Genomic DNA, 14,679 nt, shown 5'->3' on the forward strand with positions numbered 1-14,679 from the left:
AACCCAGCGCTGACAGCCAGGCAGGAGAGGTGGTTATCCCAATGGATGTCATTGGTGCGGCCCCACCTCGAGTGCTGGGTGCAGTTCTGGGCCCCACGATTTTAGAAGGACGTTAAGGTCCTTGAATGTGTCCAGGGGTCAACAAAGCTGGTGACAGGGCTGGCAGGCATGTCCTCTGGGGAGCAGCTGAGGGCTCTGGGTTTGTCTCATTTGGAGAGCAGGAGGCTGAGGGGCCACGTCATTGCTCCCTACAGCTTCCTGAAAAAGGGAAGTGGAGAAGGAGGTGCTGAGTTCTTCTCCCTGGGACCCAGGGACAGGATGCATAGGAATGGTTCAAAGCTGTGTCAGCAGAGGTTCAGACTGGACATTAGGAAACATTTCTTTACTGGGAGGCTGTTCAAACACTGGAACAGGCTTCCTAGAGAGGTGGTGGATGCTCCACGTCTGTCAGTGTTTAAGAAGCATTTGGGCAATGCCCTTAACAACATGCTTTAGCTTTTGGTCAGCCCTGAAGCGGTCAGGCCGTTAGACTAGATGATCGTTGTAGGTCCCTTCCAACTGAACTATTCCATTCTAGTTAATCTTAACCAATATCTCATCTGAAGATGTAGAGGCTTCTTCACAAATTGGTAAACTGAATCCTATGCCATGGTCAGAGTTATCTGATTTTATTTAATCTGTTCAGGCTCTCTAATTTTGATGCTTTATAATACAAACCAGATTTGTTTATAACCTAAAGTGACTACTCAAATGAACACAGTGCTACAGAAAAGAGAAACTTGCCATTTAACAATGTTTTAAATAAATAAATCTTCTGTTCATTATACATGCAGAAGGAGCTTAAATGATTAATCGTAACTGAGGGCTGTACCAACGTGCCATGCATATGAATGTAGAAATAAGTTTCATTTGCCTCTCATTTCATGAGGGAACACTTGCAAATGTAAATAAGGCCTAAAATACATACGGAAGAATAGGTGAAGGAGCTTAATTTAACTGTTCTTTCCAGCATTATACATTACTATATAGCATTTGCCTATCCCATACGGTATGAGCAGAAAGGAGTAAAACCAATTTATTTCCAGGTCTCTTGGTTAGAGCTTCAGGGTTTAGAAGGTTCCAAGGAGGCAGCTGTTGAGGGATAACCAGTGTCTGAAAAGAAATTACGTTTTTTTTTCAGAAAAACAAGTAAAAAGACAACCGCTCTCGAACAAGCCGACAATTTAATTAATCCACTAACGTCCTAATTGCTAACCTTGCTCTATGACTGTGTAAATCTCTCTCTTTTAGTTATTTTAGACTGGACTGAGATGTGAAATCAGCTCCCATGTTACATACACAAGACATTTCTGGTGATGCAAGCTCATTAACTTGCTTCATATGCAATTAGGGAGAAACAGATATAGCCATCCAGCCAACTTTTTGGACAAATTGATTTCTCGGCATTCCAGTTTCTACATCCAGTATCTTGTCAACAGTTTCAGTTCCTTAATAAAGAAGGGGAAACATACGAAAAAGACTTAGTATTTGGCTCTGCTGATTCTTTTATGTAACCTGCTTGCTCCCCGGGAGTAAAGCAGCAGAATTTCAAAATACACATGAGCTGAACAGAATCACAACAGAAACAGTGGAGAAAAAAAGAAAATGGTGAAAAATGCTCAATCCACCTTTGGAATGCAATTGATGAAGTAACCAGAGTTGCTCCAATACTGGATACCAACTACTGTCAATACTATGGTATAATTTGCACAGTGTTAACTATAAGTAGTCTACTGACTTTGGAAAACGTGGAATATTTAGAAATATTACAAATGCAGAATTCAACAGAGCTATAGCTCAGAAAAGACAAGTTTAACATTTTCAAGATTTCAACATCTATTAATTCATATAAATATCAACAAAAGAGAACTGTTAACACACAGACCAATGGGAAATTAATCTTGCATACAACACTAAACAGTTATTCTCTTGATCTAACAGAGTCTATCTATTCTTGTCTTCTCTATTTCAAATCACTAATCAAATAGACAGTGGATGGTTCCCTCAAGTTAGGTTTTCAGGGAACAACTCTTTACAGGACATCTATGTATTTACACTGTTTCCTGCAAGCACTGTTATCTAATCCAAATAAATCTGAGCTTCACACCTTGCTTTACTCAGACATCCACGGGCTGAAAATGCAGATGATGGAGCAGGCATAACCAGAGCCTGTTTTCTGGGAATGTATGACGTTGAAATAAAGAACTTCAACAGAAGCAGTACTTTCAGACCTTTTTTTTTTTTTTTGCTTGAAATGCATGTCAGAATGACAAATACATCCTCTCAGACATCCAGCTGAACATTATTGAGTTCAGCATATTGAGTAACTTTAGGAAAGTAGAGCTTCAACTGCAGGCCCCTGCAGAGGTTGTTAAGTTCTGAATGATGCTAATGAGGTGACGTTCCTTTCAACACAGGAAAAAGCATATGCGTGCCCAGACACATACTGACCAACATTATTAGAAACACGTGCTTTCTCTCATACATACATAAACGGGAAATAGCTGCGATGGCATGTGGCGATAACACAAAGCACCATCCAGGGGAACGGACATGAAGGCTCAGAGCAGCTCGACACAACATTTTGAGATGCCTTCTGCAAATCAAGGATATCTGTAAGTTAAAAGGAAGGGAGGAGGGGGGAAAACTGGTTAAATATCAGTGAATTTCCATCTGTATTTCTCTCCTCACTTGCCCCCACACCCCAGCTCTTCTTTGTCCTATACAGTCTTAACACAATTTCCTTGTGCAAGAGACCGACAGCCCGATCTCTCCATTTTCCAGAATTCTCAGACTGAGACTTAGAACAACTGAAGGTCCCTGTTCCCTACCTGCTGGCAGAAGATAAGTATTGAAGATCAAGAACGAAACACAATTCCCCCAGAAGGGAAAAGACTATTAGTGAGTGGATCTACAATGGAGAAAAGTAGTAACTGTGTCCACAGAGAAGCCTGGAAGGAAAAAAAAATTTAAAAAGGCAGAGAGGTTGTATCATCCAGGCTTCTCTATACACCCCACAACAGAGTATCCACTATACTTCTCATGAATCTCAGCCCTATTCAATACAAAAGATATGCTGATTCATTTTTCCCTGAGCACTACCAAATGACAAGATGTTAAGCATGATTACAAGTAAGGACACCAATTTCGAAGCTCTTTGATGCTAGTTTCCCTTTCGTGAACTTGTAAACACTCAGGATTCTTGGAACTCAAAATACACTAGAGCAAGTACCCAGCTAACCAGGGATACACACTTAGCAATTTCCTATGACAGGTCTAGTTGAAGTAAAGCATCTAGTATCACAAAGGAAACAAAGGAGATTAACAGGAATCCAGTTCTCCTAGACAGTGCTTAAGCCATGAAACATCTCCTTCCTCTTTTTACAAAATTTTGCTTCCTTTACTTGCTTTCAACCCACCTCTCTGCAGCACTGGAATAGAGCAAACAACGTTGTACAAGCTGCAGCAGGGAGAACATATCGAAGAGAGGACAAGGAGACTTCATAGTAACTGCACTGGAAGGTTGCTATTCCAAATAGCACAACAATTACAGCACCTGGCATGTGTGTACACCAACACTTGGAGGTGCTTCATTATCCTGCATCAGTGTATTGCTGACACACCTCATTATAATCCCTACCAAAATATACACCTCTACATCAGACAAGGCAGCCATCAGCAGCTATTGGTTCTCCTGTTTTGTCTAGTAAAGATTACATAGCATGTCATTTTAACAATATTAATCTGCAATGTCTTTCCAGTTCTGTTTTCCATCCGCAATGCCACTGCTAGGATGAGGCAGACAAAGGACTCAGAGCAGACGATACAACTGAGCAAGTAGTCCAAGTTTTCTTCTCATAACAGGGCAAGCTTAAAGGAGCCGGTGAACAGCACCACCAGCATAGAGAGAGCACGTTCCCTCTTTGAACCCTTACCAGGCACCTCATGCACCTGCCTCTGGGGGCACAATAACTCCCACTGTTCCTACACCTGGCTGTTTGACCCTTCCACCCTGAAGTTTACTCTGGCATCTACTGTCAGTCATCATCTTCCTAGTAGGGTCTTAGTTGTGTCTCAGGGAAATGCCCAAAGTCCAGCAGCTCCTGACAACTTGAACTGGCAAACAGCATGTCCTTTATCCAGAACCCCTTCCACCACAATTATTCTGAGTGGAACTGCCCGTTCCTCTTCAAATCCCTTCACAGACAATCTCCCTTAGGGAACAGAACCAGGTACTCTACCTGAAGTTTCACCTCCAGACATTTCCTGTTACAACCTTTGCTGTCAGGCCCGCGACTCCCACTACAACTTCACCAGGTGTTGCACTGTCACTAGAATACAGACCCATACTAGCTAGGATCAAGCTGTGTTGTCCCCTTGGTTGCTCTTACTTGGTTGTTCTCTGATCTGCCAGAGAATCACTTTATATCCTCACTACAGGGCTGCTTGCAACTAAGAGCAACCTTGTCCTTCTGGAAAACTGCCTCCTGTGGAAAACTTTGCTAAGAGCAAGCAGACAACGAGGAGTGAGAAGTGGCAGACAGTGTGGATCTTCTGAAGGAAAAAGATTAGAAAGAAATAGCACATTTTTGAAACTAGCTTGTGAGAAAAGGCAAGGAGACTAAGCCAACAAGAAGACAGAAACGGAAATTTTAAAGCTGCAGCAGACATGAAGAAAAGAGATTCGTGAAATGGGAATGATGCTGCCAGAAAGCACAGATAGTGCACAGGGCATGCTGTAAATTACAAGCTTGTTTCCAGGCTAGTCTGAGGCTGCAGAACAACTCCTTTATCTCTTCAATCAGGGATCTGAAGTTAATGTCAATCCACATTTTCCATTCCACTCCCATTTCTACTACTTCCATACCTGGTATGGTTCTGGTCTTCAGTAACAAACCAAAAAAAGGTACATAATTAATAAAAAGAAAATAATAACTTCTGCCTTACTTGGAGGGGAAGGAGCAATAAAAAGAAATGCAAAATGCATTATTCAGGTATTTCTCCAAGACTCTAGAACCAGGTTTTTTGTTTTTTTTTTTAATTATCAGGAAAACCAACTCCTTCCAAACTAGTCTCCAAACCTGACTTTTAAAAATATCATTCTCTCATCAGCTCTTTGAATAATAAATATCTTTACATTATTGCTCATATAAAGCAATACTATCAGCTAGTTTTCATGAATTTATTATCTTCATAACAGCTGTTAAGTAGCACAGTACAGATCAGTGTAAAGAGACTCAGTCACCTTCCCAAGCATTCGGAGGTCTCAAATCCTACAACCAGTGCCTTTAACAACAACCACCTATAACACTGATTGTTCAGTCTGTTGGCTGCAGGTCTGTGGGATAGCCACAACTACATGCAGTGAGCTGATAAAATAAAACTAAATAAACTTTTTTCATAGTTTATATATAAAGGTCAGTATCCCAACTAAGTGTTAGGACATTTCACGAGTGAAAAAAAACTGGAAACTAAACTCCTATAGAAACAGCTATACTGCACTACACTTAAGCAATCAAGCAGGGACAAATCAAGTTTAGAGCAACAAACTAGGGAAGGGTTTAGAGAACTTGTCCTATGAGGAGCGGCTGAGGGAGTCTGGAGAAGAGGAGGCTCAGGGGGGACCTTATCGCTCTCTACAATTACCTGAAAGGAAGTTGTAGGGAGATGGGGGTCGGTCTCTTCTCCCACGTTATGAATGACAGGACGAGAGGGAATGGCCTCAAGTTACGCCAGGGGAAATTTAGGTTGGATATCAGGAAGAATTTCTTTCCAGAGAGGGTTGTGAAGTATTGGAACAGGCTGCCCAGGGAGGTGGTGGAATCTCCATCCCTGGAGGGGTTTAAAAACCATGTGGATTTGGTGTTGAGCAACATGGTTTAGGGACCCTGACAGTGCAGGGTGAATGGTTGGACTCGATGATCTTGAAGGTCTCTTCCAACCAGACGATTCTATGATTCTATGAAGTTCCAAGGAAACGCACACAATTTTAATGGGGTCTTTACCACAACATAAAAAAGTTCCCTGCAACATTCAGGGGGTTTTGTTATTTAAGCAGCTTTGTTACCTTACCAACTAAAACTTTTGTAATAAAAAAAATAAAATAAATCTGCAGGTCTTAGTACAAACTCAAAACCAAGAAACCTTCCCAGAGGTAAGCCATTTCAGAAGAACTAACTAAAATAAAGAAAAGCTTCAACTAAACTGCCTTTAGAACAGCTCACAAATAGCTTTGCCCAGGTTCTGTAGAAGTTACGCTCGCAGCAGGCAATTCAGAGCAACACGTACCACGCAACTCCGTCCCACCGGGAACGCGCTCCACGGGACGGCTGGTCACGGCAGCGCGCATCTACCGGCGCTGCCGTGCGCAGCGAACCGCCCCACCGCGGGCCGGCCCGCAGCGCTCCGGGTACGGCTTGGCCCCCTCCGCCCGAGCACCCCGGACGGGCAGCACCTGCGCGCCTTCGGCGCCGCTCCGCCATGCCCCACCTGGGCTGCAAACAAGCCGAGCGGCGCACGAAGGGCCGTGCAGCAGCAGCTCCCGCGACAGGAGCAGCACCCCCGGCTGCGGGCCCTGCACAGGGCAGCGCAGGAACCGAGCGGCTCACGGCAGCGCCGCGGCGGCAGCACCCCTCGGGCACAGACGGGAAGTCGCGCTGAACGAAACGCAGCGGCGGACAAACTGCGTGTTGCTGGTTTATCAGGGACGCCCGCGCGCTTCCGTCCACCCGAATCTCCGTACCTGAGCGCTCCCGCCGCGACCAGCCCCAGCCCCGGCCCCCGCGCAGCAGCACCCCCACGGACACCCCGCGGCACCAGCCGGAGCCCCGCCCCGCTCACCCGCCGCAGCCAATCCCCGACCCCGCTCGCCCGCCGCAGCCAATCCCCGACCCCGCTCGCCCGCCGCAGCCAATCCCCGCCCCCCGATTCCGGGAGCCACATCAGCGCCGGCTGATGTAACCGCCGCGGCGCCGGCTTCCTCCGTGCGGCCGGCACGCGCGCGTCCCGCCAGGTGATGTAACCCCGCTCCACGTTGCAGCACAAAATCCAGCGCTTCACCGGCCGCAGCGTTAACAACTGTTTTCCGTCTCGGCCCAGACAGCCCCGCCCGCAGCGCGGCCGCCCGACCTCGCCTCTCCCCGCGCCCAGCAGCCCGATGCGGACGGCAGGGGAGGAGGACGCGCAGCCGAACTTCTCGGAGCGGCTTTGCCTCCTACGGGCCTTGACCTCCGTTTGCTCCCCTGTAGCCCAAACCCCCCCACAAGGGCAGAGTGCTGGCCTTGCCTTTCGCTTCCCTCCCATAGCCCGTTTGCACTGATCTCTAAGGGAATCAGGATCATTCGGGTTGGAAAAGACCTCGAAGATGATCGAGTCCAGCCCTGAGCCTAAGGCTGCCAAGTCCACCGCTAAACCATGTCCCGAAGCACCACATCTACACGGCTTTGAAACACCTGCAGGGACGGTGACTCAGCCACCTCCCTGGGCAGCCTGTTCCAATGCTGATAACCCTTTCAGTGAATAGTTTTTTTCCAATATCCAATTTAAACCTCCCCTGGTGCCACTTGAGGCCGTTTCCTCCTGTCCTATCACTTATTACTTGGGAGAAGAGACCAACCCCCACTTTGCTATAACCTCCTTTCAGGTAGCTGTGGAGAGCGAGAAGGTCTCTTCTCAGCCTCCTTTTCTCCAGGCTGAACAGCCCCAGTTCCTTCAGATGCTCCCCATAACACTCGTGCTCCAGACCCTGCACCAGCTTTGTAGCCCTTCTCTGGACACACTCCAGCACCTCAATGTCTGTCTTGTAGTGAGGGGCCCAAAACTGAACACAGGGTTCGGGGTGTGACCTCACCAGTACTGAGTACGGGGCATGAACACTTCCCCAGTCCTGCTGGCCACACAGCTTTATTGCTGATAAAAGCCAGGATGCTGTTGGCCTTCTTGGCCACCTGGGGACACTGCTGGCTCATGTTCAGCCAGCTGTCGACCAGTGATACTCCCAGGTGCTTTTCTGCTGGGCAGCTTTCCAGCCACTCTTCCCCAAGCCTGTAGTGTTACACGGGGTTGTGGTGACCCAAGTGCAGCACGGCGCGCTCAGCCTTGCTGAATCTCACACAGTTGGCCTTGGCCCATCAATCCGGCCTGTCCAGACCCCTTTAGATCCATGCTCCCGCCCAAATTGGTGCAATCTGCAAGCACTCTTATCACTGCAATTAGCAGAAACCATATATCTACAGTTTCTTGTCTTCAAAGGCACTACAAAATTCATAGTGGGTCCTCAGTTCAACTCAAATAGTAGTTATACTATCTTCTGTCTATACCTATTTTACTACTGTTATAGTCCTATTGGGATTCAAACAAATTCCAACAGCACTAATTCTCATGTTGTTACAAGACAGTATTTGGGGTTTTTTGTTTTGTTTTGTGAGAGATATTTTTATTAGTTGTTTGGGAGTTGTGTATTTTGTGGGTTTGATTTCTTTTGATTTTTTAAAAAATCTTTAACACGTCACCTTCTGGGATCAGAAAACAATCTTCTCTGAAAGTCTCATGACTGTGGAGAAACCCTCACGAAGAGTGAACAATATTCAAGTGGTGGGGATAGGGTTCAAGACACTTACAAAAACTTCAGTGTCTCAAGAATTAATAGAAGACCCAACTCACAATTATCTGACATTAAGATTTTACTGTCTCCACATGAGGGAAAACAAACCAACCCTCCAAAAAAACCCAAAATAAATATAAGGCCATCACTTTGTTGGAAGACTATCTGGAGATCTCCACTTGGCCAGAAGTGGAATTTGTTTTAATCATCATAGTGCACATAAAGCCTGCTCTCCCCAACCTCCCCACTCCAAGTATCAGCAAAGAGAAACCTGATGTGTATAACTGCAGAATAAAGACACCAAAACGTTGGTCACTCACTCACAAAAAGACAGAACAGTGATTAAAGAGATATCACAGCAGCTGGTTTTTTATGTTAATGCAAGCCTTCATTTTGATTTTTAAACAGCTAACAGGAAACAGGAATGCTCTCATTTCAGGCTCACCTGGCTAATCTTTAGCACATGCAACTTCTTTGAACTGTTCTTCCAAATAAAAAGAAACAGGTTCCCCTCAGGCTCTGCAGATACTGAGGAGCTGCTTTTCTTTTTCAGACTCTGAAATAGAGGAAGAATTGGTAAGAGAAAATGAACAGAAGCTGTATCAGTACTTTCACTTGCCATATGAAACCAGTAGTTTTTATGGAAGGATGCTTGATAGTGGCAAGGAATCCTAGATTTCCTACCTGGTCAGTAGTTATTTACCTCAGTGTATGGCAAGCATAGTGAGCAACGGAAAACTGTGTTTTCAGATAGTCAAGGGTAGTGAACACCTTGAGTAATCTTAAAGAGAGCTCCATCTTTGAGAAAAAGCATTAAAAACATACCAATGGTATTAACAATCTGTGTAGGCAGACACACTACAATCCACCTTCAGTCCTAGACACAACTGCAACAAACATAGGTGTATTCCTGTGCAAAGACATTTTTCTCCTCACCTAATTGAAAACAAACAAAAAAATCATGCAGAGTAGCTGCTTTGATCAAGAGTACTAAGTGCTGAACATAAGGACACAGATTAATTTAATCAAGCACTAGTCCTCACTAAGAAACCTCAAGACAGGCTTAGTTAGTCAGTACTCTCGTTTAATATTTCAGGAGAAATACTGACTGACTTCTACATTTAGCATCCTGGGTGTCAGCCTCTTTTCTAGAACCTCTCACAGAAACTTTAGTTGCACTTTTTTGCCCTACTGATTCTTTTTATTCATACTCTCCATATCCAAAGCCTCACTGTGGAACCTCTTCAACAATTGTCGTCTGGCAACGACTAAGCCAGCCAGCCACAACTTTGTAAGAAAAACTAGGGAATATTCACTAACTGCAGAATTTATGTCTAAGCCCCTGTTCTATCCTTTCTCTAAGAAGAGCATCACTCAAAACAGCATTCATCAGCATCTCAACCTCAGGGAACTGTGTGTGTTCCGCTCAGCGTTTCCTCCAGTTCCTTATTTTTAAGCCATTTGTCTTTACTTACCTTTCCTTTTTTAATCTCTGGCCTCCAATGTGTTTCCCTCTTCTTTTGGGCTTGGAAGAAACATGACAGCATTCAGTTTCTATAAAGGAGAAGGTGACACCCAAATCCTAATTAGGAAAATAAGAAATAAAATAAAACACATCAGTAGAACAGCAGTCTGCCAGATGCCCAAATAAAGTACATGGGCAGGACAAGAAAGCAATTAAAACTACCTGGATACTCTCCTGGTCTCCAGCTTTGTGTGGCTCTAGGGCTATTCACCTCCTCCACACCACTCATGATTTTACAGACTTGTAGCACACCCACCCTCTCATTCCTTCCTCTGCTGTGATGCTGAAGTTGTCCCTAAACAATTCTAGCACTAAAAATGCACCAGTTTTGCCACCCCCCCCGCTCAAAGCTGCAGTTCCCACCCTTCTCCGAAAAACAGCCTGATCAGGGTAATATCCCAGAGACCAACTGACCCATCTGTCCATACAATCACACGAGTACTAGCACCAGCAGGAGAAAAGCACAGCAACTCCTTAGACTACACTGCCACTAATAAATCAGCATAGGATGCTCTTGCTCTCCTTATATCAAGGCTATTTCACATATACTCTCATCTCTGTTGCTCTTCTTCCACCTCACTGATAAACCTAAACAGTACAGTGTATTACCCAAGAGACAGTCCAGAACTGCAGAGCGTACTTGAGCTTGGATGAAGCAAGGACTCATAGTGGCATGATACGGTCTTTTATTCTGCACTTCATTCCTTACCTGATAATTTCTACCATTCTATTTGCTTTTTGACTTTTGCAACACCCTGAACTGACTTTTCAGATTATCATCCATCCACAGTGACTCTCAGATGTTTTCTTCCCTGGATGCTGCAGAAAAACATAAAAATATAATTGCTTTCATATTCCTACTAATATGACATGCAACAAGAGCAGCTGAAAAATTACTGATGCTAAGCCTGAAAGATGCTCACTCTGCTACCGAATACACTTCTTGTAACAACCCTAGCGAAGAGTATCTTAGAAGAGGAAGGCAGTACAGCAAACAAACAAATAAATCAGTAAAGCAGTTAACACTACAAAAACTTTTCACTTACACAAATACTTCCTTAAGTGACCAAATATAAATACTTTACAATAGAACAGGGAAGAAGAAAATTATTTTAGTCCTGCTTCTCAGTGTCATCAAGCACAACTTTGAGAAGAGAAGGAAGGTAAATGCTTCCAAGTATCCATGATTTTTTTTTTAGGGTACAGAGTCAGCACAAGTATAAGCCTTTATGGAACTATTCCAGTTATTTTTCATTTAAGAAAATAAAGCTGTTCCTGACTCCATAGTACAGAGACACTTGCCAAAGGCTTTTGGAAAACTGCGTAAGCTTTGCTCACTAAGTCTCCTTTATCTACAGTTCTATTATTACATTTTTCAGAGAGCTATCAGGTTTCTCGAAAAAAACTCAAACCTGATCCTGTCATATCTCCTGTGAAGAAACACTAAGTGAACAACACATGCTTATCACCAAGACTTAGGTCAAAGCCTAGATAATAACTTTTATGTGTCACTGTCCTGGTTTCAGCTGGGACAGAGTCAGCTCTTCTTTTTAACAGCCAGAAGAGCTCCGTGTTTTGGTTTTAGTCTGAGACTCGCTCTGAGAAGAACGCTGGCAGCGCACTGGTGTTTGTAGTTGGCACTGAGGTCTCAAGGAGTTTTCAGCTGCCAGGTTCTTGCCAGTGTGCAGGAGCACAACAGGATGGGGGGGAGCATGGCCGGGACAAGGGGTCCACGACTTTCCTTAAGATTTGTACTTGAACTTAAGATTGAGGGCCAAACTGGCCAATTAGTATTCCATATCATGCAGCGTCATGTCCAGTATAAAACTGAGGGTCAGCCGGAAAGAAGGGCTTTTGCCCTTCCGGGACTCTCACTTTCGGGCTCTCAGAGAGCTTTCTCTCTCTCTCTCTCTGTCTCGGGGCCTCCCGTTCATCCGGGATCGCGGTATTGAGTTTTATCCGTTTCAGAATTGCAGCTTTGGAACGAGACGGGCCTCGGTCAAGGGGTGGTGAGCAATTACACTGTACATCACTCGTTTGCATATGTTTATCCTTGTACATATCTGTATATGTATATTGGTAGCGGAAGGAGTAAATTGTTCTTATCTCAACCCACGGGTCTCTCTCCCTTTTCTCCTTTAATTCCTTTCCTCATCCCTGGGGGTGGGGGAGGGTGAGACAGGGACCATGTAGGGTTTAGTTGCCAGAGCGGCCTAACCCGCGACAGTTACACAAGTGTCCGGAGGGTTTAAACATTTCTTCTGGGCATGGAGAAATCTTGTAAGTAGAAATAAGAGACGAGCAAGGAAAAAGAACTCCCAAGAGGGCCAACAGCTCTTGCTCTCACAGAGCTCCAGAAGAACAAGGCCAACGCAGCTCTTATCAATTAGCCTAGTGCTTGCAGGGTCCCAAACCGCAACTTAACTCTGCCAATAACTCCACGCAGTAGCAACGCTCTGCAGCCGTCAAGAAAACCTGAACCAAAGCCTGCAAGGCTCTGGGAAGCCTGCGAGGACCAAAACAACAGGGAGCACCCGGATGCAGGCAGCACCGCAGCGACTGTACGAGCGGTACCTCCGCGGTTTGAAGCTTCAGCTCGGAGCCCTCGTTCCTCTGCTGCGAGCAGCACCGCAGCCGCTCCTGATCCTCCGGGGGACCCGGCACAGCCGCCTTGGCTCCGGCGGAGCGCCGGCGGCCGGCACGGCGCAGTGCGGGCCTCGCCGCTGCGCGAAGGGACCGTCGCGCTCAGCTCCGGACGGGCCTGACAGCACCCCCCGCCTCTGCGACCGCCCCGGGCGGCAGCACCGGCAGCCGCCACGGCTTCTCGGCCGGGCTTCGCGGCCGCCCCGCGGCGCAGCCCAGGCCGCTCCCCCAGCCCGAGACCCCCGGGACTGGGACCGGGACCGAGCTCGCGGCCGCGGCCCGAGGCTGCTCGCCAGCAGCGCGGCCACCGCGGTGAGGAGCGGGCGCCAGGCAGTCCCGGTGCACCGGCGCGGCACGACTCACCCTCCCGCCGCACGGCTCCACCCGCGGCCACAACTGCCCGCACGTCACGTCACGTCACGTCACGTCACGTCACGTCACGTCACGTCACGTCGCTTCCGGCCCGGCCCCGCCCCGGTAGCGCGGCGCAGGCGGGGCGCGGTGTGTGCCCGCCCGGAGAGCCGCCTGCGGCGCTTCGGCGCCGGAGGGTTGTTCGGGTGAGCGAGTGCCCTACGGGCCGGCTCCGCAGGTGGGCGGCGGGAGGAGCGTTCCGGTGCAACCGGCCGCGACAGCGGGACGCCGAGTTCGCCCACAGCAGCTTTTGTCGCGTCCCGGCTCCGAGCAGGGCCGAGAGGCGGTTTGGTTTGTGGCCCCGCTCCTGCTGCGGGCGGGCGGCGAGGGAGAGCGCCCGCCCGCCCGGGTGTGCCCGTCGCCCCCGGCCGGGGCTGCCGCCCGCTCCCCCTCGCCGCGGCGGCGGCTCCGTTCAGCTGAGGGCGCGTGTTTTTGTTCCGCCTGCGAACAGTTTGACTTTGGCTGCTGGGGAGTTCCTGCGCGTTCACTTGTCCCGTTAGAGCGGGTGCGCCTCGAGGGCGAGCGCTGCGGGAACGGGCCCGGCTCGGCGTGGCGGGAGCCGCGATGTCCTCGGGGGCTCTGGGGGTGCAAGAGCCGCGCTCAGGCACTGAGCAGCACTAACTGGGACTGCCAGTATTGACGCCAGCGGGACTCGGGCCCTAGCAGGATGTAAAGCAGTGCTAGAGGGAAGCAGGCTTTCTAACTCTAGGTTTTTCTTTGCATTTTATATATATTCTTACATTATAGATGGGGAGAACGATCTCAGAATATTTCGTTTCAGAAATTAATATTCTCACTGTTTCTTTTTGCTGAGGGAGGCGGAAGGAATCTATGATGAAAGCCAGAAGTGGTACTCTGAAGCGGTCCTCTTTTCAGACAGCAAGAAAGAAAACACTCACTGCTGTTGGCTTACAGTATGACAACAACTGGACAGCCCCACAGTGAGAGCTTATGTAAGAGCTGGGTGGGCAGCCAAATTCACATCGCTACTAACAATGCACTTTATTTTTGTAACTCTGCCCTTACTTTGTAATCCAAAATTGCATCTTTCACTCAGACAGCGTAAAAATAGACTTACTGCCTCAAAACAGGAGACATTGGAAAGACAGTTCCAGATAGAATGCTGACGGCAGAGAAATTATGCAGCATTGTATCAGTCCTTTGACATGGAGTATAAATACCCCATTCTGTATATGGCACATAAGTCTGTCTTCTGTGTGGCATTGTCATACTGCTGCCTGATACTCAATTGCAACAGAGGCCATTTAAGTTCAGACAGTGGAGAAAACATGACAAAGTAGACAGTGAAATAAACCATCCTAGAAAACTGCAGACTCTAAACCCACATCCACATGGTATGGCATGGCTAGAATTGAATATACCTGAAGTCGGGCCAGACCGGGCTATGGACAAGGCTTTTTCTAGTTCCATTTCCTGCAGTGAGGAAATGTCAGAGGAG

At 47.2% G+C, this 14,679-nt stretch overlaps 1 protein-coding gene across 9 annotated transcripts in view; it reads right to left on the bottom strand.

Annotated features, from left to right (window-relative positions):
- The window catches only part of ALDH18A1 (aldehyde dehydrogenase 18 family member A1), a 44,258-nt gene extending 31,046 nt beyond the window's left edge, over positions 1 to 13,212 (bottom strand). For 2 of the 9 annotated variants that reach the window (XM_086616929.1, XM_086616926.1), the window contains exons 1-5: positions 13,173 to 13,212; positions 10,876 to 10,985; positions 10,117 to 10,223; positions 9,087 to 9,197; positions 2,529 to 2,652 (exon numbers count right to left, since the gene is read on the bottom strand). In XM_086616929.1, the coding sequence (XP_086473055.1) occupies positions 2,529 to 2,652; positions 9,087 to 9,197; positions 10,117 to 10,188 (307 nt within the window). In that variant the 5' untranslated portion in view covers positions 10,189 to 10,223; positions 10,876 to 10,985; positions 13,173 to 13,212. Of the gene's footprint in view, positions 1 to 1,047; positions 1,066 to 2,528; positions 2,653 to 2,870; positions 2,895 to 5,685; positions 5,793 to 6,781; positions 6,811 to 9,086; positions 9,198 to 9,466; positions 9,500 to 10,116; positions 10,224 to 10,875; positions 10,986 to 12,740; positions 12,813 to 13,172 lie in introns of those variants that run through there. The other 7 variants (XM_086616928.1, XM_086616933.1, XM_086616930.1 and 4 more) reach the window with 7 other exon arrangements.
- Between the last annotated feature and the right edge of the window lie 1,467 nt (positions 13,213 to 14,679).

The sequence above is a fragment of the Tauraco erythrolophus genome, chromosome 9, assembly GCF_009769465.1.
Source record: "Tauraco erythrolophus isolate bTauEry1 chromosome 9, bTauEry1.pri, whole genome shotgun sequence".
NCBI lineage: Eukaryota > Metazoa > Chordata > Aves > Musophagiformes > Musophagidae > Tauraco > Tauraco erythrolophus.